Genomic DNA, 23,084 nt, shown 5'->3' on the forward strand with positions numbered 1-23,084 from the left:
AAGGCCCATTCCCCGCTGTTTTTTACGTGCGAAGACACAAACCCTGCATTCACCCGGCACTGCGGGGCCACATCGAATGTACAATCACGGCCCATTTCCCCGGGTCTCTCCGGTATACCCCCGGGCCTTGGAGGGGCGTGGTTACATATGACTGGTGCATTAATGTTATGACCTAACACAAACAGCAACTGGAAAACACCACAGTAGTTTGAAGGAAATGAACTTATGCTTTGGTGTCATATGACCTGTCAAAGGTTTAGTGACATTTAACCTAAAATATTTATGTTTTTCATCAGATTTTTCAAAGGGGTCACTCGTATACCAACGATCTTGCACAGCATGACTATGAATTTCTGCAGTTTAACTATGTCAGAAAATCTCGACCCCTTGTGACCCTTTTGATAAATTTGAAAAAATGTATTAGGTTAAATGTCACTAAAACAATACACGACATAGGACACCAAAGGAGGAGTTAATTCCCATCAAACTACTGTGAAAATAACACTCGCTTGAACGGAATTGTGTAAATGCAAGCCTTAAATTATTTGACTTTCAATATCGTTACTAAAGCTTTTCGGCAAAAATATCATTTTCTGTCACATTTTTTCAATAAATATTGGCCATAGAGATCCACTTTGAGTTATTATATTTTTTATATGTTTTCATAATTGAATCAAACAGTTTTCTTACAACGATAGCACTAAGCATTCACGATATGAGTAGATGTGAATTCGACATTGAAAATCATTCAGCATTAAACTATATGTGCCTTTGCCAGCATTAGGCATCCAGCAAACATTATATGTGAGTTTGGCAATATTAGGCATTCATACTATAATTATATGTTACCATGACTGTATATGGCATTCAGCATAGAATTATATGTGGCTATGATCTATATAAGGCATTTAACATATATTTGTATTTGTATATGCCAATACAAGCAATTCAGCACAGAATTTTATGTGGATTTGACAGTGAAAGGCATTCAGCATAAATTCATATGTGTATATGCCAACAGAAGGCATTGTGCATAGACCTAAATGTGTATATACCTATATAAGCTATTCAGCATAGCATTATATGTGGATATGACAGTGAAAGGCGTTCAGCATAAATTCGTATGTGTATTTGCCAACATAAGGCATTGAGCATAGACCTAAATGTGAATATACCTATATAAGCTATTCAGAGTAGAATTGTAATTGTGTGGATATGACAGTGAAAGGCATTCAGCATAAATTCATATGTGTATATGCCAACATAAGGCATTGAGCATAGACCTAAATGTGTATATACCTATATAAGCAATTCAGCATAGAATTATATGTGGATATGACAGTGAAAGGCGTTCAGCATAAATTCGTATGTGTATATGCCAACATAAGGCATTGAGCATAGACCTAAATGTGAATATACCTATATAAGCAATTCAGCATAGAATTATATGTGGATATGACAGTGAAAGGCGTTCAGCATAAATTCGTATGTGTATATGCCAACATAAGGCATTGAGCATAGACCTAAATGTGAATATACCTATATAAGCAATTCAGCATAGAATTATATGTGGATATGACAGTGAAAGGCGTTCAGCATAAATTCGTATGTGTATATGCCAACATAAGGCATTGAGCATAGACCTAAATGTGTATATACCTATATAAGCTATTCAGCATAGAATTATATGTGGATATGACAGTGAAAGGCATTCAGCATAAATTCGTATGTGTATATGCCAACATAAGGCATTGAGCATAGACCTAAATGTGAATATACCTATATAAGCTATTCAGAGTAGAATTGTAATTATGTGGATATGACAGTGAAAGGCATTCAGCATAAATTCGTATGTGTATATGCCAACATAAGGCATTGAGCATAGATCTAAATGTGAATATACCTATATAAGCTATTCAGAATAGAATTGTAATTATGTGGATATGACAGTGAAAGGCATTCAGCATAAATTCGTATGTGTATATGCCAACATAAGGCATTGAGCATAGACCTAAATGTGTATATACCTATATAAGCTATTCAGAATAGAATTATATGTGGATATGACAGTGAAAGGCGTTCAGCATAAATTCATATGTGTATATGCCAACATAAGGCATTGAGCATAGATCTAAATGTGAATATACCTATATAAGCTATTCAGAGTAGAATTGTAATTATGTGGATATGACAGTGAAAGGCGTTCAGCATAAATTCGTATGTGTATATGCCAACATAAGGCATTGAGCATAGACCTAAATGTGAATATACCTATATAAGCTATTCAGAGTAGAATTATATGTGGATATGACAGTGAAAGGCATTCAGCATAAATTCGTATGTGTATATGCCAACATAAGGCATTGAGCATAGACCTAAATGTGAATATACCTATATAAGCTATTCAGAGTAGAATTATATGTGGATATGACAGTGAAAGGCGTTCAGCATAAATTCGTATGTGTATATGCCAACATAAGGCTTTGCGCATAGACCTAAATGTGAATATACCTATATAAGCTATTCAGAGTAGAATTGTAATTATGTGGATATGACAGTGAAAGGCATTCAGCATAAAGACATATTTCACTACGCCAATATAAGGCTTTGCGCATAAAATTATATGTGAAAATGCCAAAATAAGCCATTCAGAATATAATTATTTATGAAAATGACGTTATAGGCCATTCATCATAGTATTATATGTGATCGTGGAAGTACAAAAGGTATTCGCAATATAAATAAAAATGAAATATAAGTGGCAATGTTAGAATAAGGAAATTTGACATATAAATATAATCGAAGTTTCAAGTATATCAAATCATTCACTATATATTTATATGTGACTGTCGTATTCATATACACACCTGTGCATTAATTATTCTTAAAACTGCTTAAGATAAGAGGGTTACGTACTGTATTTCTTTTAAGTTTTCTTTTAAGTGTTCAACAAGCACTTGGCAAAAAAAGCTTGTGAAGAGATTTGTTTTCAAATATCTAAAGTTAACATTACTACCATACATATTCAATGCTGTTCGTGAATTTCAATTTCTTGTGGACTCCTCTGAAACAACCAAGTATTATTAATTAAAGTGACACTCTTATTCAAAATCAATAAATATATACACATGTATAACAAACATACATTTTGAGTGATAAACCTTTAACTACTTACTAAATAATGCTTTTATGGAAAACATCCGTTACTGATAACAAGATTGTAACCGTGTATTTAAAAGCTGAAAACGTAAAAATATTAAATGATTGGTGAGTGCTAAAATGTTTACTGTGATATACTATCGTCTACTATGGTATATTGAAACAACTGTATTAAGTGTGGTAAATCTTATTTGGGAGTTGAAGTGCATCTTTAAGTTTTCCAATTTTCGTATAGAAAACAATTTATACCGAAATAGGTATATACGTAAGCTAGAATTACATAATGTGAAAGCTTAACAAAAAACTACTGAGTACAGATATTTGCTTAAGATCACAGGTATTTATATTGATGACTTAACTTGTGCTTGAGTCACTCTGACACTCGTCAATAACTTTGGTTAAAATTTGAAATCCGAAAAGTGGGGGGAATACCAATATCATAATTGCAGAAAAGAGTAAGATTTTCAATTCAGATTAATAAGAAAAAGCTATAATTGACTGCAATATATCAATTTATAGAAATATGTAGTTTTAAAAAGGAGTAAATTCATGTCTTTTTAACTCTAGAAACAACTGCAATAAACCAAACAACCCTTTACATTAATTTCATACTTTAATATGTTTTAGTTTTATATAGCATAAATAGCATTGCCAGGGGCATATCCAAGATTCGACGTTAGAGGGGGTGTAACTTAGGGTCGTATCCATTTGACTTGCGCCCCTCCCTCAGAACCGAAATTTAATTGGTTGAAAGTGTTGGCAGGGTTTTTGAGGATACTCCCCCGATTTTTAAAATTTCTACTCCGAAATAGTGCATTTGGGGCAGATTTTATTACTTGTTTTCTCTTTTATTGAAATAGAAAGTAAACTTGCAATATTTAAGGGGTGGGGACGCGCCGGGTACATCCCCTCCCCTCCCCCGATCCTCTAATGTTATTGAATAATATGCCACTGATATGCATAACCATTTTCAATGCTAAACGGTGCAATGTATGGACTAAATGGCTTTTCCGGACCAAAGAAAACTCTAAGCCTCATGAAACTGTATCTCTGTACTCAAATGTGTCATGGTTTCAATTTCCCATCTCCTGAGTGTATTAATCTTTGTGGTTACTTAACTGCTTTTTACAAAAAGCAGATACCATGCATAAATACTTGAAAGATGATGAATACGTCTATGTTATGATATATTATAGTCCGTGTCTATATAAACCATCTAAGCTTCAGTTGTGACGGATTAAGTGTTTTCTTTTTCGTAAAAAAATCATCCAACTGTACTCAAAATATGTTAATGTTAACTTTAAAAATGTGTACAATATGGACAGGCATTCAAATTGATAAAGACGTGTATTTTAAATTAAGTATCATACGTGATGTGTCCTTGTATGTTTTACAAACTGTTTGACATCGGCTAAACTATATCATTACATTAGACTAAACTACATGTTCTTTATGATTCGAATAAGAGGATATGGATGTAAGAAGTCAAATGGATATTTCAATCAAGAATAAAGAAAAGTTCATCAAGGTAATGCTATTTCATTGTCGTATCTATAAATATATATTTATTAATGCTTAAAGGTGGTTTATAAAGAAATGTCAGTGAAATGAAAATGATATTTCATTGTTTCAAACAGTGAAAACAGCACATTGAGATTTTTCACTGAATGAAATGTTTAGCTAGTTCTGCTATCCAAATCAAACATCAACGTCATTTCCAAAGTTACGTTACGTGCGCAGACAAATTAGCACGTTTTTTAAATAAAATGTTAGAAAATGCATTACCAGGTTTAGTCATATGATTAAAAGAAAAAAATGTTTCTTTCAGTGTAAGATGCAATTTATTTTTCCTCGTGGACACCAAAAGAAAATATTTGCCTCATGGCTACGTCACTCGTGAAATAACTTTCGAAGCTCACTCTGTGAAATATTTTGCAATCTTACACTGAAATCTTACTGAAACAAACAATTATATTCTATATATGATTTGTTCACGTTCTTTGTACACGAGGATCTACTACATACGATTGATGCATTATGAGAGATGATATTGACGCCAATTGACGCCAAAGTTTACACTTGTATTAATACTACTGCCAGCTAAAATAGTTCCACTTTTTTCAAAATGTGTCCGTTTTGTTCGATAATATAACCAATGTTTTGAAATAAGTCGATTCAAAAACATGTGAAAGGAAAAAACAAAACAATAATCGGTTTCTTCACAAGGCTCCATTAAATAACATTATAGACAACACTGTTAAAAAGTGAGTTACATTCATGCATTTAAAACAAAACAACATCAGCACTGTATTGTGTGTATAACAAACTAAAATGGAAATTTGAGTACAAAAGAATTAAGTTCAGTTCTTAATTCAGAGATTATTCAATTATATAATATATAAAACTTATTTTAGTTTTCTTTGATTAAACGCACATTTCTATTTACGTTACTTAATAAATATGTTTGAATCTTGAATCTAAGCCTAGCGTTTTACATTTTTACGCATTTGGTCCTTGCTAGGAGATTCAAAATAAAACAAAACCTAAGGTGTGATTAATCATATTACCCAGACAAACAATTATCCTCACGCGAATTGCTTTGGGCAAAGTGTTGATAATTGCATGGTGTTGGTTGCCTAAGTACTTTCAAAGTCAGTTCACGTGAGCATAATGAATTAATTATGATATGAGCATTAAACATTCATGTAGAGCTATCAAATGACAGTGTTTCGGAAAGCTCGTGGCATGTGGAAAGATGTTTATACTCACTGGAACGCAAAAGTTTAAATACGCGGTCTATTTATTCAAAGGCCTTAACAAAAATCAATAAATACAATTTTTTAAGTTCACAAAACTGTTCCGGAACGCTCTCGGCATGTGAAAAAATGTTTGAACTCATCGGAAAGCCAAAGTTTTATGACACGATCTATGTTGTCAAAGGCCTTTCAAAAATCAATAAACAGATGTTTATTAAATGCAACGTTCTGAGAGCTTACAAAACGGTTTCGATTATTATTTTTTGCATTTGTTTATAGACTCTTAATGTTTATAGATACTTCAGGCAGCAGTTATGTACATAGTTTAAACTTAAACGACCCTTAATCAGAATGATATATTTATGTCATTTTACCCCCCTGTGGAAACATTTCCTTCAATTGATGTTGACTCTTATCAGAGAAATTTACCGCAATGTTTGCTTTACATGTTTCAAAATTCTTTTTTCTACTTTATATCTAACACAGTTTGGACAAAATAGTTCCTACACTAAGGAAGTTGAGCCCTTTAATCATATCTTGTCTATGTATTGTCAACCCTTGCTACCGGAGTTAATCGGTTTTAATTTGATTGAGTGAGATTTTATACGAAATTGAGGCTAATTTGCATTCATTTTGCAGTTGAATCTAAATGGGTGTTGTAAACAGTTAAGTCAATTCAGTCTATTATCTTTATATGTTTATTAGCTTCTTTGTAATCAAGATGGTTAAATGGCCTTTTTAGTTTATATTTATAGTTTAGATTTTTAAAAACCGTGCATTACCTTCATTTGCAATCTCAAAACCTTGCTTGTATGCCTATACTTATCAAAATCTGCTTAGGATCACCTAAGGCGTATATTAAACCTGCCTTATATAGGCCTTCAATTTTGGAGAATACAATGTTTATTTGCCCATTCAAAAGAAGTTTTAGTCAGTAAACTGATGTCACTATGGAAGGTTATCGTATATACAGATAATGTGATTATGTTAACAAGTTTTAACTCGTCATGTCGCAATACTTAATGTCGACAAGTTCAGTTATTAACTAGATACGCCAATATTGTTATTGCGACATATCGCGTTCTAACTCCCAAATCGACATAACACAAGTTATAATTCACAACATCCACAACATTCTCTTCATTAGAAAAAATCGCGACATTCGCAATGTCCATGACATTCTCCGCATTTATCGTCAATGTTATGAATGTCGTAAATGTCGTTAATGATTTTCACGACATTTTACAACATTCGCGACATTCTCAATATCCATGACATTCGCGACAATGGTGACATTTAATTGACATGCCTATGCATATTAACCAAGAGATAACCTGTGGTTAAGTTATTCAGCTCCATGCAAACGATCCCTGGACGTTATTTTTTTATTTGATACTAACATGTTGACAATTTTCTAAGTACTGTAAATAACGTATAGATTAACTGCTTGTTTTTCATCTTAAAGCTGCACTCTCACAGATTGACCATTTTTACAACTTTTTTTATTTATTTTTTTGTCTTGGAAAGAGCCAAATTTTGCGAAAATCCTTGGAAACCAGTGATATAAGACTGCTTACAAAAAGTCAGACCACAGATTTTAAAAATTGATGTTTTATGCATTTTTCTTAAACCGTTACTGAGGGTTTAAGGCATAAAACATTAATTTTTAAACGAAAATATGAAAATCTACGATCCGATTTTTTGTCAATAATATTATTACGCAAAAATTTACTCTTTCCAAGACAAACAATAAAAAAAGTTGTATAAATGGTCAATATGTGAGAGTGCAGCTTTAAAGCTGCATTATTTAAATCCACAAGGACAGGTAATCCTTATTATACTATGGTATTTTACATTATTTTTATTCTCATAGTTGATACTTCAAGAATATTTTAGCGTTAAAATATCGACTGTTCGTGTTACAACACTTTAGACATTCTTATAGGAAATAAATATGAAATGTAATAAATTGCGCCATTGGAGCAATATGTCTGGCTTTTAATCTTTTTTTAAAAAAACCTGTGACGTGATTTACGACAATTAGGTGAACAAAATGGCCATTGTTGAGAAAAACATTATTGCAGATAAGAATTCAAAGGGTTTTTCATAAATTTGTGGGTAAAGAATTTAGATGGGCAATTCGGATATCTAATTTCTCATGGGTTTGTTATGTAACCAAATTGTTTTGGGCTCGGACGGGAAGTAGGCAATGTGACTGAGACTTAGGTCTCCTTTTGTAGGTGTTTTAATTACAAGGATGTTTTTGCGTGGGATAAAACTTCAGACAAAACCCGACGATTTTTTGTTTGTGTATCATCAAAGAACACGCTAATTTAGCCCTGAATTTGTAATATATGTTTTCTGTCCGGTTAGCGCACTCGCTTCTCACCAAAGCGTCCAAGGATCGATTCCCGGCCTGGGCGTTAGAAAGTTTTGCTCGGAGGTCACCAAGCTGGACAGGTGGGATTTCTCCGGGCACTCCAGTCCCCCCCCCCCCCCACACACGCAAAACAAGATCACACTCTCGCACAACATCGTGCCAACGAGAGTGTCTTAGCATACGATTATAACACTTCCATCATAATCATAATAGTGTATATTAAATAAAGATTAAAGGTACTCACTCATTTTTTGGACCAATATAAATAACGCATCTGAAAACACTCGTTTTATCATAATTGAACTCTATGATGTCGAAATTGCAGCAAAAATACTGCTATTGTATTAAAAAAGTGTTTTGATTTTGGTGGGTTGGATATTTTAAGCTCTTAACAATACATTGATAACATTACGTGATAATGTCAAACAATCACGTACCAACAAAGCCGTAATTAAGCGATCAATCGCGTTTTTAACGCTAATGAAAATTGTGTTCTTTTAAACGATATTTGAGCAAATATCATCAATTGCTGAAGGGTCACACTTTACTTCGTCATACCCCCCAAAAAGTGCATTTTACCAGAATCCTGAGCGGGTACCTTTAAATGAACGTATAAATTTCATGCAAAACACTACATACATTTCTTTAAATCTTTTAAAGGATTGAACATCAACTGTGTTTCAAGTGCCTTTTACATCATTTGTTATCTTTTTTATTAATTATCATCACTCATGATAATAAACCTTTAAATTTCTAATTTCCATGATAATAAACCATTTAAATTTCTAATTAATTTCCTTTTATCTTCTGACAAGATGACAAATGTCAATTATCTACAATTACCTACATTAAGTAAACAGATAAATGCTGACTGCATATTTACGTGTTATTTAAGATAAGAGATAGCTATCATATTCTCTGATTGTCTGCGAAGATAGAGAGACACAAAACACACAATAAGCAGTATTTAAGCGGTATTTGTGCCTTTTTCTTGAAATTCTATGTCTGATCGGTTATGACTCTTCACCCGATATTAGATAATGTTACCTGTTTTTAAATCGTTGAAAATGTTGGTCCATATATATGATATCGTTTTCGCATTTTGATACGGTAACGATTACATGTACAAACGACTTATTCGGTGACTATTAATACCTGGGGTTTCAATGAAATGTTTACATTAGTGAAAATCTTCCTGGATAAGAAAGATTATCTGAAGAAAAAATCGAGTTTAACGTAAATACAGACACCTCAGTTGAACAAATTGGATTTAGATATATCTGGAAAATATTAGCGTAAGTCGTGTGTTTTTGTTATTTTACCATAATATTTAAATGCTCAAAATAATGTTATAGCATGACTTACAATTATACTTTATTGAAATTAATTTTATTCAAAAATGCAAATGGTTTACGCGGTTCAATGCTTCAGTCAATAGATCAGCTGATTCATCGAATTACAAACGACGTGAACATTGAAAACAGTTTATGTCAATTTTCAATCATGAAATGGTCTATCATGTCTGAAGTCAGTTAATCATATCATATTAGCATTCATATAAAAGTAATGTCAAAACTTCAATCCACAGGTCCCGTTTGATTAGATCTGAATATTTAAGTTATGACAGAATGTTGACAGGAAACAAAAGTCAATTTTGAGTCCGACTTCTCAGGGCTATTACTTAAGCGAGTCAAAATTAATAAACCATATGATTTATAGTCCCATTTTTGTTTAATAAAATTTCTGCTTATTTGACTTAGCGGTATTTACTGGCTCAATTTGTCAATAATTCCACGTTATCTTTTAAATCTTATAAGCCATGCACTTTATACAAGTGATTTAAAGATACACTCTTACTCCTAAATAAGATTTACCCCATTGTGACAATTAATACAATTGTTCAAATATACCAAAAAGAATGAATAAACGTCAAAAACAATGATTCTTATGAAGGATACAGAGTTTAATTTGAAAGAAAGGTACAGAAAACTCGGTATTTCTACCTTATGAGACGATAGTAGATCACAGAAATTTATATTTAGCACTCACCAGTCATTTAATAGTTTTGCATTTTAGCTATTAAATACACGGTTACAATCTTGTTATCAGTAGTTAATATTTTCCATAAATGCATTATAGTAAGTGGTTAAAGGTTTATTACCCAAAATGTATGTTTGTTATACATGTGTTTTATTGATTTTGAATAAGAGAGTCACTTTAAATAATGCTGCCTTTTTTAAACATGTACAAATGAGGTACAATGTATATAACGTTGGTTTTGACGATCACGTGATCGACGTAAGACCGACTACACCGTCATCAGAATCCGAGCTTTTCTTGACAAAAAATGTAAATCGTAAATCGATGGATTTTCTGTTTTCTTTGGATACTTAATTGCAGGAATAATCAGGTATGTTCGCGGTAGATTCCAAACAGGCAAATTGATAGCATAATCGATATTCTTTTGGATAATTATACTTTTTGTCGATTTCAAACTCGTCGATTGCATGGGCTACAGATTTTATCAGAAAATATTTTTTTTTATAAAAAATGAATTGTTTTGAATTAAATTAGCTATTGGTCTCTAATAGAAAACAAAAAAGATGTTTCTGTGAATATACATTATATACATTATGCTCTACTGTTCATGGTAAATATCAATTATTTAGAATTCATATATTCTTATCTTAAGCAAGTAAATGATAGTCTGGCTGCCTGGCACTTGAAAAATAAAATATGTCTGCTTACATAGTACTATATTTTGGTACAGTTACTTCCCTTCGAAGTTAAGTTGTCATGAAAATATGTTCTTCACTGAGGCGTGGAATTTTGGACGAAACAATTTCAATATCGACATTTCACACATTTAAAACTGTTTGAAGGCCTTGATAGATCAGACTTTTATTAATGTTGTTTTCAGTAAAAGAAAATGATAATGAAACATATATTCCTAAAAATGCGCTGGTCAGTTTAAACAACTCGGCCATCTCCGGCAAGCTTCGAGATAGTCAATTCTGTATGATACTGGCCGAGGACTGTTCCGATTGAAAAATGCCCTTTGAAGGCATTCGATATAAGGTTACACTGTACTGAATTTATTGCAACAAAAACTGTATCTTTTTATGGTGATTTATTTAAAGTCTTCGCAACTGTGTTTTATGGCCATATTGATAACACCCTAGTGACTTATTGCACCCATAAACAGTTTATCTTACTTTTTTTCAAAGTGTAATTACACGTAAAGTTTCGATTTATTACCTCTTACGATAGGATTTTAACATATTGGAATAACTTGATAGACATATTGTAATTAAATATCGGGGTATTTGCTCATGTTTTAATGGTTGAAGATTGTTATGTACTTATAAAAATAAATGATTACATACTGACAATCTTTAAGCGATCTACAAAATATTGTGTTAACAACGCACTAACTAAGCCAGCCACAGTTTAAATCTACCGCTTTACCTGATAAATCAATAACGGCCGACTGCCGATTTACCGAAGTAAATGTATTGGATGACTTAAGAAATACTATGTTCCCTTTGGAAAAAATATGTTGTTGACCACGTATGTTATCTAAAAAAAATATTTGACATTGCATTATCCTTCTTTTTGATTTCACCAAGTTAAAACGGTTCTTAAACATTTATTTTTTTCAAATTGTAATGCGAGCATAATTTATAAAGTTGAGGGAACATTTCCTTCGTTAATGCGCTTGACATAAGAATCTACTGTTTTCAAGCAAATATGTTGTTTGCACTAACTAGCGGTTAATTTGACCCCTTTTTCAAACATACAAAATGATCTAGCACGAAATGTCACGTTTCATCTTAAATTAACCGTATTGATGGTTAGAGATTGCAGAATGTCAACTTTTAAGACTCAAAAGAAAGCTATTTCTGAAATCCATTCAGTCGTCTTTATAAATTATGTGCTTGATGAAATAATGTTATATCGATTGGTTTAAGATTATCCACGAACAAGGGAATATACATAAATATCAGTTTTATTAACTTCTTTATCAACTTTGTCTTCGGACGACCTTCTAGCGGTGGTAATGTGGTTAAATCAAACCAGGACAGACGGTTAGGCCTGAAAATAAATACATTTGGTTCGGGTTACCCGACCTTACCTACGAAATAGGCGCCGAACCTACCGTTTTAATAGTCAGTTGGTTAAAAATAAAGTAAAAAATAAAAATAAGTGTGAAAAAATAAGTGTGTGTTTTCAAATGTAGTTTAAAACCTTTCAAGCTTTATTCAGAATATAACTTTAACTCCATTCCAAAAAGATGACAATTACCTCCTTATATAAAGGCTTATAAATTAAAAGCCTTCCTACCTTACCTGTTTTTGAAATGGAGGTAACCCTAACCAAACCAATTGTTTGGCCTTAATATAAACCTGCTCGCCGCTTTAATATATTTGACATTCTTTTCCGATGAGGCCATCCAGCTAGATATTTACTCGTTTACCATTCAGGTAGTGTTTTTGCAATTGGAAAGTTCATTCCTTGTCATGGGAGCTTGGCTTTTTAAATTTACGCCGCTAAAAGGGCATCGCGGGGATAGTTTTAATGTTTAAATGGGGTTGTGACCCTCCAGTAAACAACTGCTACTTGAAATACTGCTGCAACTGAATATGTCTGCACAGGAATGCTTTTAAATGCACATTTATTGGAGATTGGATATTTGACGCGTGTGGTTTATGTGTGCATTATAAAGCGTGCATCAAGTTGACCACTTTGACAAGTACGGCCACAATTACAGTGAATGGACGTTATAGTATTTACATAAATATTTATATTTGTTTGCATTCCTAGGGCACTTTAAACCGAAAAGCAAAACAACCAACAATGCCCGAATGTGTCAATTTCTATAAAGACCTTATTAGTGTATGACTTGTCTGAAAAAGGGCAAATATACTTTTGATTCTGTGAAAGAAAGGACTACTTTAAATGTTCCCATTGTACATCATACGAGTACGTAGACTCTTAAGTTGTTGTCTAATGTTATCAGTCTTTCAAGTGTTTGGATTCTCACTCAAGGATTACTTATTTAGGAAATTATTCTGGTTTTGACTACAAAGTCTTGTCTAGCATGGGTAAGTGATGATTTTATCTGGCTTTTTATCTTTTATCTTAATTTTCTCGTCTCTAATGACCATAGAACATGCGATTGAGATACCTTCAGGTGATAGGAGTTGATTATCTAATGTAGAACTGGCTGAATTTAAGCCATTCTGTTCAAGTGTTGCATGTAAACTTGTACGTAAATGTTCTCTTTTCATTTCTGTACAGTGTAATTTTGTTATATTTGGAGTTAAAAAGGACTGTATTAAAATTAGTTACTAGGTAGGTTTTTCATACCTTAATGTTAATTTATTTATCTAAATTTTTGAAAAATGATATGTATTTTATCAGCAAACTTATTTTATGGAAAGGATTTGTTTTCATAAAATAATAGTGTAAATAATTTTCCATAGCACAATGGTTTCATTATATGAGAAAAAAACATCAACACATCAGCAACGGCAGCAACAACACCACTTACAAAAAAAACCCAGCAAAACAAGCGTCAGTTAGCTGATTATATAATATCCAGCTATTACAGTTTTGAATGCTCATATTTCTGAAACGAATTCATGCTAAGTAAGGACTTTCTTTGTTACCAACTAACAACTCATTCAGCTTAAATAACATGCTCAAATAACATTCCATTCAAATCCTGTTTAAGCCTTTGTTAACTATTCAGCTTCAATTATCTTGTTCTCCCTGTTATATAACATATACAATGAAATGATTAACTCGACGATGTCTCTTATTGAGATATAACATGGCATGCTATAATCATTATTTTTTTCTCACGGTCGGACTCGTTCTTGGTGCTTGTGTTGCATCTCTGTCATCTTTGTTTTGTTTTACCTACTTAATACTTGTATAGACTGTATTCAGACAGAGGTTACTAAATTCAGACAGAGATTGAATACTCGTATACCAAATTCAAACTCAGACCTGAACACTCGTAAACCAAATTCAGACTCAAAGGCTGAGTACACGTATACCAAATTCAGGCTCAGATGCTAAATATTCGTACACTAAATTCAGACTCAGAGGCTGAATACTCGTATACCAAATTCAGGCTCAAAGGCTAAATATTCGTACACTAAATTCAGACACAAGCAGAATACTCGCATACTTAATTAAATTATTATATGTGACTGCCTCTGTTTCAGCGAAAAATAATTAAAACAACTTTGTCCGCTTGTTATTTGCATTTTTATTTTTATTTTTGGCTGCCAAATATACGAAATTCAACCATCGGTTTTATTGCAGAATAAAATAACATCAAATAACAGACGTTGCAAATTGGAGCCATTTGTGCTAAGGTCAAACTATTTTGCCATTCGTTTAGCATAAGCAAACGTTTGAATGAAACTTGAATTTTATTTGCAGACTTTGAACGGCTTTAACTATTTATAAATTGCACCATAACGTGCACGCATTCTGCACATCAAAAGAAACATTTTGAACAGTTTAAAAAGTCATTAAAAAGCAATGAAGTATATTTTTTGCTTAATTTATGTTTTCTCAGATCCTAATCTCTTTGTTGAATAACTTTTTATTGGAAACCCCAGGATTGTATGAATTTAATGGCAGCCTCTTTAGTGAAATCAAATTTGAAATGCAATTTATGACAATATTGATCAATAATGGCTTAGGTATAATCAATAAAAGCGTTTAAATGGGTATACTTTAAACATTTTGCTCACGCTGAGCTGCGGTTGTCAAGTGTTTGCATTTTCAGGAGACTGTAATTTTCTTTTGTCGTGAGAATTGCTATCATGCAGTGGCACATTGCCCCCAGACCTTCACAAAATGGGACAGAGAACGCATTAAAGACAAATTCTAGTTTTTATCTATGAGGTAGGAGAGGATTGTGCAAACAGTGAATATATTTTAAATTGGTTGTTGCTAAATCATGATTACAGCTACCACTTACAAGTGGATGTCATTATTCATCACGAGTTGACTTGCATAAGCAAACTTGTTCAAAATGTAAATAAAGTCATAAAATGTTTTGAAAGACGGTTGAAAATTTGCCTTTAACCATTTAATTAAGCGACTGTCTATCTGGAAGGAAATTGCGTCAATGTTCAAAGTTGATACTGAGATCATTTATTGCTGTCTATTGTGTAGGTAGCGGTGCTGTTGTAGCTTAAGCTTTGATGATGATGATGATGATGATGATGATGATGATGATGATGATGGTCATGTTGGTGATGGTGCTGCTGGTTGTGGTAGTGATAGTAGTAGTGGTGGCGGCGGTGATGATAATGAGTTGTAAAACGCCTAATTGAAAAATCAACATATTCACTTAATTTAGCAAAACTCATCAATCATACCTACCATACACATGGCTAGCCTGAGCTATGAACGTCTCGGCCGTTGTAGGGAAAGGTGGTGACATTTGTGACTTTAACGTCCTAATATGACCGTGTTGATTAGAAATCTACATTTGCATATTTAAGCCCACTTTCTTTAATTATTGTATAGTAGCAACATGTACACAATTGATACATATACTCTATACTAGTAATTGAATACATATTGTTAAAACTTCCAGTACGCCTAGAATCATGGAAATTACCTCGATATAGAAAACGATACATGAAATACAGTTAAAAATTATTTCACGAATTGATTATTGATATTGGACATGGATAAGCTGTTTTAAGTTCATAAGTTTCTCATAATTAGAAAATGGTTCGTATTTATGTCATCATTTATTCACACAAAAATCGTTTCCCTACAATATAAAATGTTAATATCTTTATACACAGTCTATTCTTATGATTTTTTTCCATTCCTTTATTGGATCTGAGAGCAATGTTTATCATTCATAATTCATAATAACATTCCTATAGCATACTTGTCGTTCATTATCTTCCCTAAGCGTGGGGTTATGTATATGGGCATGCATATTTTATCAATTTTTCCTGCCTTTGTAATGCTGTCATGCTTCTTTTCAAGGCGCTCGTTCTCCGTTCTCCTGTATGTCGGCAGGGAATAATTTTAAAACTTTGTTAAAACTTAGTTATTTTACTTATTTTTTATGAACAAACCGGCAGATTCTTATTTGAACATAATTTGCAATTTTCAAAAAAATCCAATTTTCAATCGCGTTGATTTAACCAGTTTTTATTTTAATAATATAATAAATTCAATACATATGTTATATCAAATAGACAGATAATCACAAAATAATCATAATAGTCAATATTTGTAAGTATAAGAAAGCAAGAATAATTCCTACTAACAAGTAAAGTACACATTTACAAAATTGAAAAGTCAGCATGAATGCTTTTTCTAAGTCACTGATCTTCTGTACATCATCAAAAGAATTAACATGTGGTTTGAAGTACAAAAATTGACAATAGCGTTATTAAAGCGTTTCGGCAAAAATTCAATTTTTGTCACAGTTTTTTTATAATTATTAACAAAATAGATCCTTTGATTCTGTTTTATTACTGTTACAAGCATTTTGTTGACATTTCAAACGAGATTATTGTTTACAATGTTTGACCTAAACAAACGTGAAATAGTTCCTTTGACATAAGTTCTAAGATTGGTTTGTTTATGAACGAATATTCATAAAAAAATGTACTCACACCGTTAATGAGAGGGCATTTTTCATGAAATTTCTTTTTTGGGAGTCACTTATTTTCAATTATTACATTTTAATTTGGTACATTGGCTAGTGTAATTACAGGTAGGCCGTCGACACAGTAAACCACAAGGACTCGTAACGAGCACGGTGCACGAAATACCGAGCATTCAAACCCACATTTAACCATTATTTGATTGTATACCTTATAATGCATGGCACGTGTCAATTGCTCAGTGTTCATCACGTATCTGATAAGTCTTGAATGTGAGTTTTTTCCTCTAATATAAGACACGCACCTTGCGAACTTGTGCAGCGACAATTTAGTACACAATGTGTCATTTTTGTCTTTTGATTTATTTTCTCCACTAGAACACAAATCAATGAGAATCATTGTTAAATAACTCTAATATTTGCGATAGGGATATGTTTAATATTTGCCTGTCAAAAATACTAATTTCATATCACTTATGGCACCAATTAGTATGATGTTTATCTGTGACCAAAATCTCCAATATCTTCATACATCACCTCTTGTACACGCACGCGACACTGCGACCAGTTGTCGGATATAATCTGAGATTAAGGCCGCCCGCGGGTCTCCGATACCACTGCCGGTAAATTACAAAACCAAGCCGTGTGCTCCAAAGGATTTACGGTTGCCCACGACAGGTGCGCCATCAGCTTGACCGGGCCCGGACAAAACATTGTTACCGGTGTCTTAACACGATCACTGCTTCTTATGAGCAACGCGATATGCGGTGTCTAAAGTTGATGTTCATATTGTTAATATCTTTATTATTAAAACTTTTGTTGATTCCCTGTTTTAGGAAGGGTTTAAAGCTGCACTCTCACATATTTTCCGTTTTTATAACTTTAAAAAAAATAATCTTCGAATGAGCAAACTTTTGCGTAAATATCTGCAATCCAGTGATAAAAGACTGCTGACAAAATATTAGATCGCAGATTTTCATATTACAGTTCGAAAACTAATATTTTATGGCTTAAAGCGTTACTAACGGTTTAAGAAAAAAAATGAACTTAAAAAGAAATTATGTGTATATGTTTTTGCCAGCTGTGTTACATGAATGGTTTACGTGCATTTTCACATAAACTGGCTCGTTCCATGACCAAAAAATAAAAGTTGTCAAAACGTTCAATCTGTGAGAGTCAGCTTTAAAATAGAGTATCGGGTTTCAGTTTTCATTTAGTTTTACCAGGTCATTTTCAAAGCTCGCTATACAGTCGTACAGATCTTGGTAAACTGTTTTAAGTCACGGTATCATTTCTATTAAAACACTTTTTTGTCTTAAATCTATACATGTCCCACGCTGTGAGAAAGATAAAATGGATGATAGTTTGAACAAAACAATGTTCAGTGGCTGTAAAGATGTGTTGAAATGATTTATGTAAATTGCAGTAAATGATAAAACCAATTTGCAAATGGAACGTTTTGAAGCTACCGGTAAATACAAGTAATCTGGCCATTTTATCTTGTTTGATCATGGAAATTGACTCCGTTTAGTACGTTGTGTATCTAATGGATTCTCACATTCGGTGCAAAATAATACAAAAATATTGTTATTTCCATTGCTACGGTTATTCTTAACAGATGGTGACCTTTTCATTAAGATTTCAATTCGATAAATGACCATGAATCATTCATTCAGAAAGAGTCTCGGTCAGTAGTAGGTCTTATGACCATATATAAGCAGTTACACGGTCATCGAAAACTACTTGTACAAATAAAGAGCAATTTTTAATACAAATTATAAACAAACATGACTCGATCAACTCTTGCTGACAGTTTAAAACATGGTATTCAATGAATGTCAATATTACAACTCGGTAAACTGTGTATGTATTGCATTATGCAAGTAAAGACTCATCTTATTATCAATAGCCCCTAAAGCGGCAATTTTTATCAACTATCATGCTCGATCGTAAGATAAAGGTCGGGGTAAATGAACATTAATAAGTTCATATTTTGATAAATGGGCCTGGAGAACCACCTGAAGTATGTTCGTACAGTCAAAATATTGAAATTACATTGGCATACATATCAGTGCAAATATAAGTGATTTTCAATCTTTAAAATGCTGACAGTGCAAAAAATTAGATGTATCAGGTAGGAGGACGTTATTGCAGTGATATTAATGGACGAGTGTGTGTTTCATATATAGAACATTAAAAGCAAAATCGTGTAGGTCGGTACATTGTGCAATATATTTAATGATCGTCGTCATTTAAAATACCAATTAATCACAACATAAACACTTTTTATCTTCAGATGAACTGGAGCCGATTGCGCACTAGCGGAACTGAGAACGTGTTTAAGGGATCCCAGCTGGTAACCAGCGTCCTCGAACGCCACAACCAACACTTCCGTAGCAGAGCAGCGGCGCTGAAATTCTGCCGACAGCTCTTTAACGACGGAGTTATACGCGGAGTATTTGGTGCTGGCAAATTTGAGGACTCCGTACAGCTTTACACCTGGTCGGCTCAACATGGTCCAAATATGACGTCACAACATGGTCCAAATATCACGTCACAACATGGTCCAAATATGACGTCACAACATGGTCTGAATATGACGTCACAGCATGGTCAAAATATGACGTCTCAACATGGTCCAAACATGACGTCACAACATGGTCAAAATATGACATCATTTCACTCCGATCTGACCACTAGCCCGTCGAAATCCTACGGTTATTCTAGTGCGGATATAACTCTGACTAAGCGTGAACTATATCAACAAAAGGAAACCATACGACCCATAGACCATTCAGTAGCTCGCGATTCGAGTAGAAATGTACCTTATACACATGACGTGAACAATTACTTTCGAGAAATGCAAAACGGTGTGGGAGAGAACCATGGTCATCGTGTCATGACGTCACATTCTCAAATACCAAGCTACCAAACATCCTGGAATTTACAGCGAGCAAGCACGGCATCTAGCGAAAGTTCAGTGGACATTTTGTCTCATGCATACGGAAAACACAAAGATAAGCCAACCGTGAAAACTTCATATACGTCACCCTCTAATTCGCATTCGCATTCGCATTCACGTGACCATGACGTCATACCGGAAGAAGGCCCAGAAGACCCACTTCCGGTCATGGAGAGAACTCAAACGAGCACAGAATATGATGGAACGTCGAGTTTTCCACGGAGCGTTAACACAGATACATCCGCAACTAATGACGTAGAAACTATGACGTCACCGAGACGGTGGCAGCAAGACTATCAGAGTTCATACTCAGATAATGAAAAACAATTAATAGAACAAATGCGTCGTATGAAAAAGGAACATTCGCATATTTTGAGAACCTATGAGGAAAGGATTAATAAATTAATGGCAAAAATGCACGAATTGCGAAGTATTGCTGAAATGCTCGAGAACTCGAGTACAAAGTCTTCGCCATATGCCATGATCAACAACAAAACTGGGGTCCTTAACTTCTTAAGTGAGTATGCTTTAACGTACTGTTTTGGCCAAAGAAAAAAGGGTACAGATTTCGATTTCAAATTTAAAAAGAAATTGTGCCCGATGCATCAATTTCGTTTTGTTTTTTTGCAAAACAAATTAACAAACAACAATTGGCTGGGATTTCAGACAGGGGCGGTGGGAATCACAATTTAAATATTTTCTTCGGCCTTAAAGGTTAAGTTCAAATGTGTCTGATAGCCTAGGCTGTATCCATTAAATAAGGGGAGGTCAACATTTTCCACTTTTAACGAAAGGGCATTATCATTTTGTGATCTATTAATTACTCTAAGAGGCGGAGCCGTTATCTTCATAAAAGCCATAGCACGTGCGACAGATGCTGGTACCGGAAAACAATCAGCAGACTGGTCTTAGATAAATACCTGGGGTAGAATACGAATTATTACTATTGTCCGCTGTGAACCAGTCAAAATATTAATTTTACGGATTTTAGCATCCTTTTATTGGCTATCTTTAAAAGTCATAAATCAATATTTCAATATAATGGAAATTATATGGCGGTTAATAGGGTCGGCGACTGCAAAGCTGTTTATTAATTGAACTTAATTATTTTTCTAAGCTATCTTTCATTCCATTTTGATTGCAACTTGTACCAATATAAAATATTGACAAAATAACATTTTCAATAGAATAGTGCTCTTGGAGTCAGATGCTGTGAATTTAAGACGGAAAATCGGACAAGCGGTCAAAGACCCTATGACTATTAGAGACAACACATGCATACATAAAAAATATGTTTCTACTCATGTTAGCTATTTTGTTTTGAGTCCGGAATAATATTATCACAAATTATTTGCTGACGATGTTGAAATGTTGTCTTTACGTTCTGTGTCAAGGTTCTAAGACGGATCATGACCGGAAGTCGATTGGACCTGCGACCGGAAGTGACGGTGAGGCACCCCCGCCGCTTCCGCCCCGACCCGGCCGCGGGAGCCGACTTTATCCGAATAAGCCATATTTACAGACGGACGCCAAGATGACTTCTTTACCATGGACACGGATTATCCTGAAGGACGAAAGTAAGTAGTTAACTACCGAGAGGCAGTTTTTGAGTATGTGTTTCACCGACGGTTCGCAGAACCAAGATTTTTGATGACACATAAAAAAGGTATACTTTACGTCAACATTAGCGTCTGCGAAATTGTCTTCCTTTCTTGCGGTAGTCTTTACATTGAAGGGCATCTAACGCAATACACCATACAATTATACTTAAAATACTTAAGATATCAAGAATATTTCTATGTATCATGTTAAAGCTGCACTCTCTCAGATTGAACGTTTTTACAACTTTTTTGTCTTGGAACGAGCCAATTTATGCGAAAATGCATGAAAGCCAGTGATATAAGACTGCTGAAAAAATGAGGATCGCAGATTTTCATATCTAAGTTAAAAAAAGAAGATGTTTTATGCATTTAACTTAAACCGTTAGTAACGCTTTTACCTACAAAATATTAATTTTCGAACGGAAATATGAAAATCTGCGATCTGATCGTTCGTCAGCAGTCTTATATCACTGGTTTGCAGATATTTACGCATAAATTGGTTCATTCCATGACAAAAAAATAAAAACGTTCTCAAAACGGTCAATCTGTGAGAGTGCAGCTTTAACGTTCTTAAAATTCTTACGGAATGCTTTACAACGTAGACATTGGCGTCCGCAAATTCATTAAAAGAAACATAACTGCAATTTACTTTAAAAAAAACAACTGACAAGACATTTAATGTGACCTGACATGACAAACTCTTGCGTAAAACCTGTGATCATGTTGCAATGAACACATGCTATCTGGCTGCACCCTAGACTCCATGTGAATAGAGCGACACGCAATACCCTTGTTTTTGACAGATAGAACAATCAAAATTAGATCGTTTTGACAAGCTTTGAAATAAGGAATGCCGTGATGAGTAGTAGGTCATGAAAAACACAGACAATTGCCATATAGAGCCCATTTTGAGGTTGCTTCATCTTCCTTAGGCCAAGGGAAAATTGGTTGGGGTTAAATTCTTTTAAAAAACAGGTAGGGTAGGTCGACTTTTTATTTTTTATTTTATTATTAAGCTTATGTAAGAACTCTATTGTCATCATTGGAGGATTGTGGTAATCTTCTGTATAAAGCTTTAAAGATTTTAAACTATTTTTTGACACACACAAAATGTACTAATAAATACAAAAATAAAGAATTTTTTTACCAACAGACTATAAAAATGATAGGGTTGGCGCCTATTTTCGTAGGTAGAGTCGGGTAACCCGAACCAAATGTATTTTTAGGCCTTATAATAGTTATGTTATAAAGTTATGTTTTCAGTGCTACTGTACTTGAAGCTAGAATCATAACTAAGAGTTTAAGGGCGTTGCAATACACATGCAGTTTAACGTCAGTGATACATCATCTCCAGAATCTGTTTTATTCAAATGAGCGCAATCATTTTTTTTTCGTATTCTTTTAAATTGCGTATATCTGTCTTATTTGATATTTAAATAAAAAGAGCCATTTTTCTTTAATTACTAGGACTTTTCCTTGTTAAAATGTGTTGCAAGATGTTCCTTGTTTTTCATGGGTGGCTTCTGAAATTACTGCTAGAAGAAAAGCGAAACTAATGTATTCC

At 33.6% G+C, this 23,084-nt stretch overlaps 1 protein-coding gene across 7 annotated transcripts in view; it reads left to right on the forward strand.

Annotated features, from left to right (window-relative positions):
* The window catches only part of LOC128243673 (uncharacterized), a 47,253-nt gene that overhangs the window by 10,531 nt on the left and 13,638 nt on the right, over positions 1-23,084 (forward strand). For 3 of the 7 annotated variants that reach the window (XM_052961567.1, XM_052961569.1, XM_052961564.1), the window contains exons 2-3: positions 19,254-20,436; positions 21,314-21,496. In XM_052961567.1, coding sequence (XP_052817527.1) covers positions 19,254-20,436; positions 21,314-21,496 — 1,366 coding nt within the window. Of the gene's footprint in view, positions 1-4,379; positions 4,688-9,478; positions 9,591-12,928; positions 13,401-13,555; positions 13,651-19,253; positions 20,437-21,313; positions 21,497-23,084 lie in introns of those variants that run through there. The other 4 variants (XM_052961562.1, XM_052961566.1, XM_052961565.1 and 1 more) reach the window with 4 other exon arrangements.

Source organism: Mya arenaria, chromosome 8, assembly GCF_026914265.1.
Source record: "Mya arenaria isolate MELC-2E11 chromosome 8, ASM2691426v1".
In the NCBI taxonomy this organism is placed as follows: Eukaryota; Metazoa; Mollusca; class Bivalvia; order Myida; family Myidae; genus Mya; species Mya arenaria.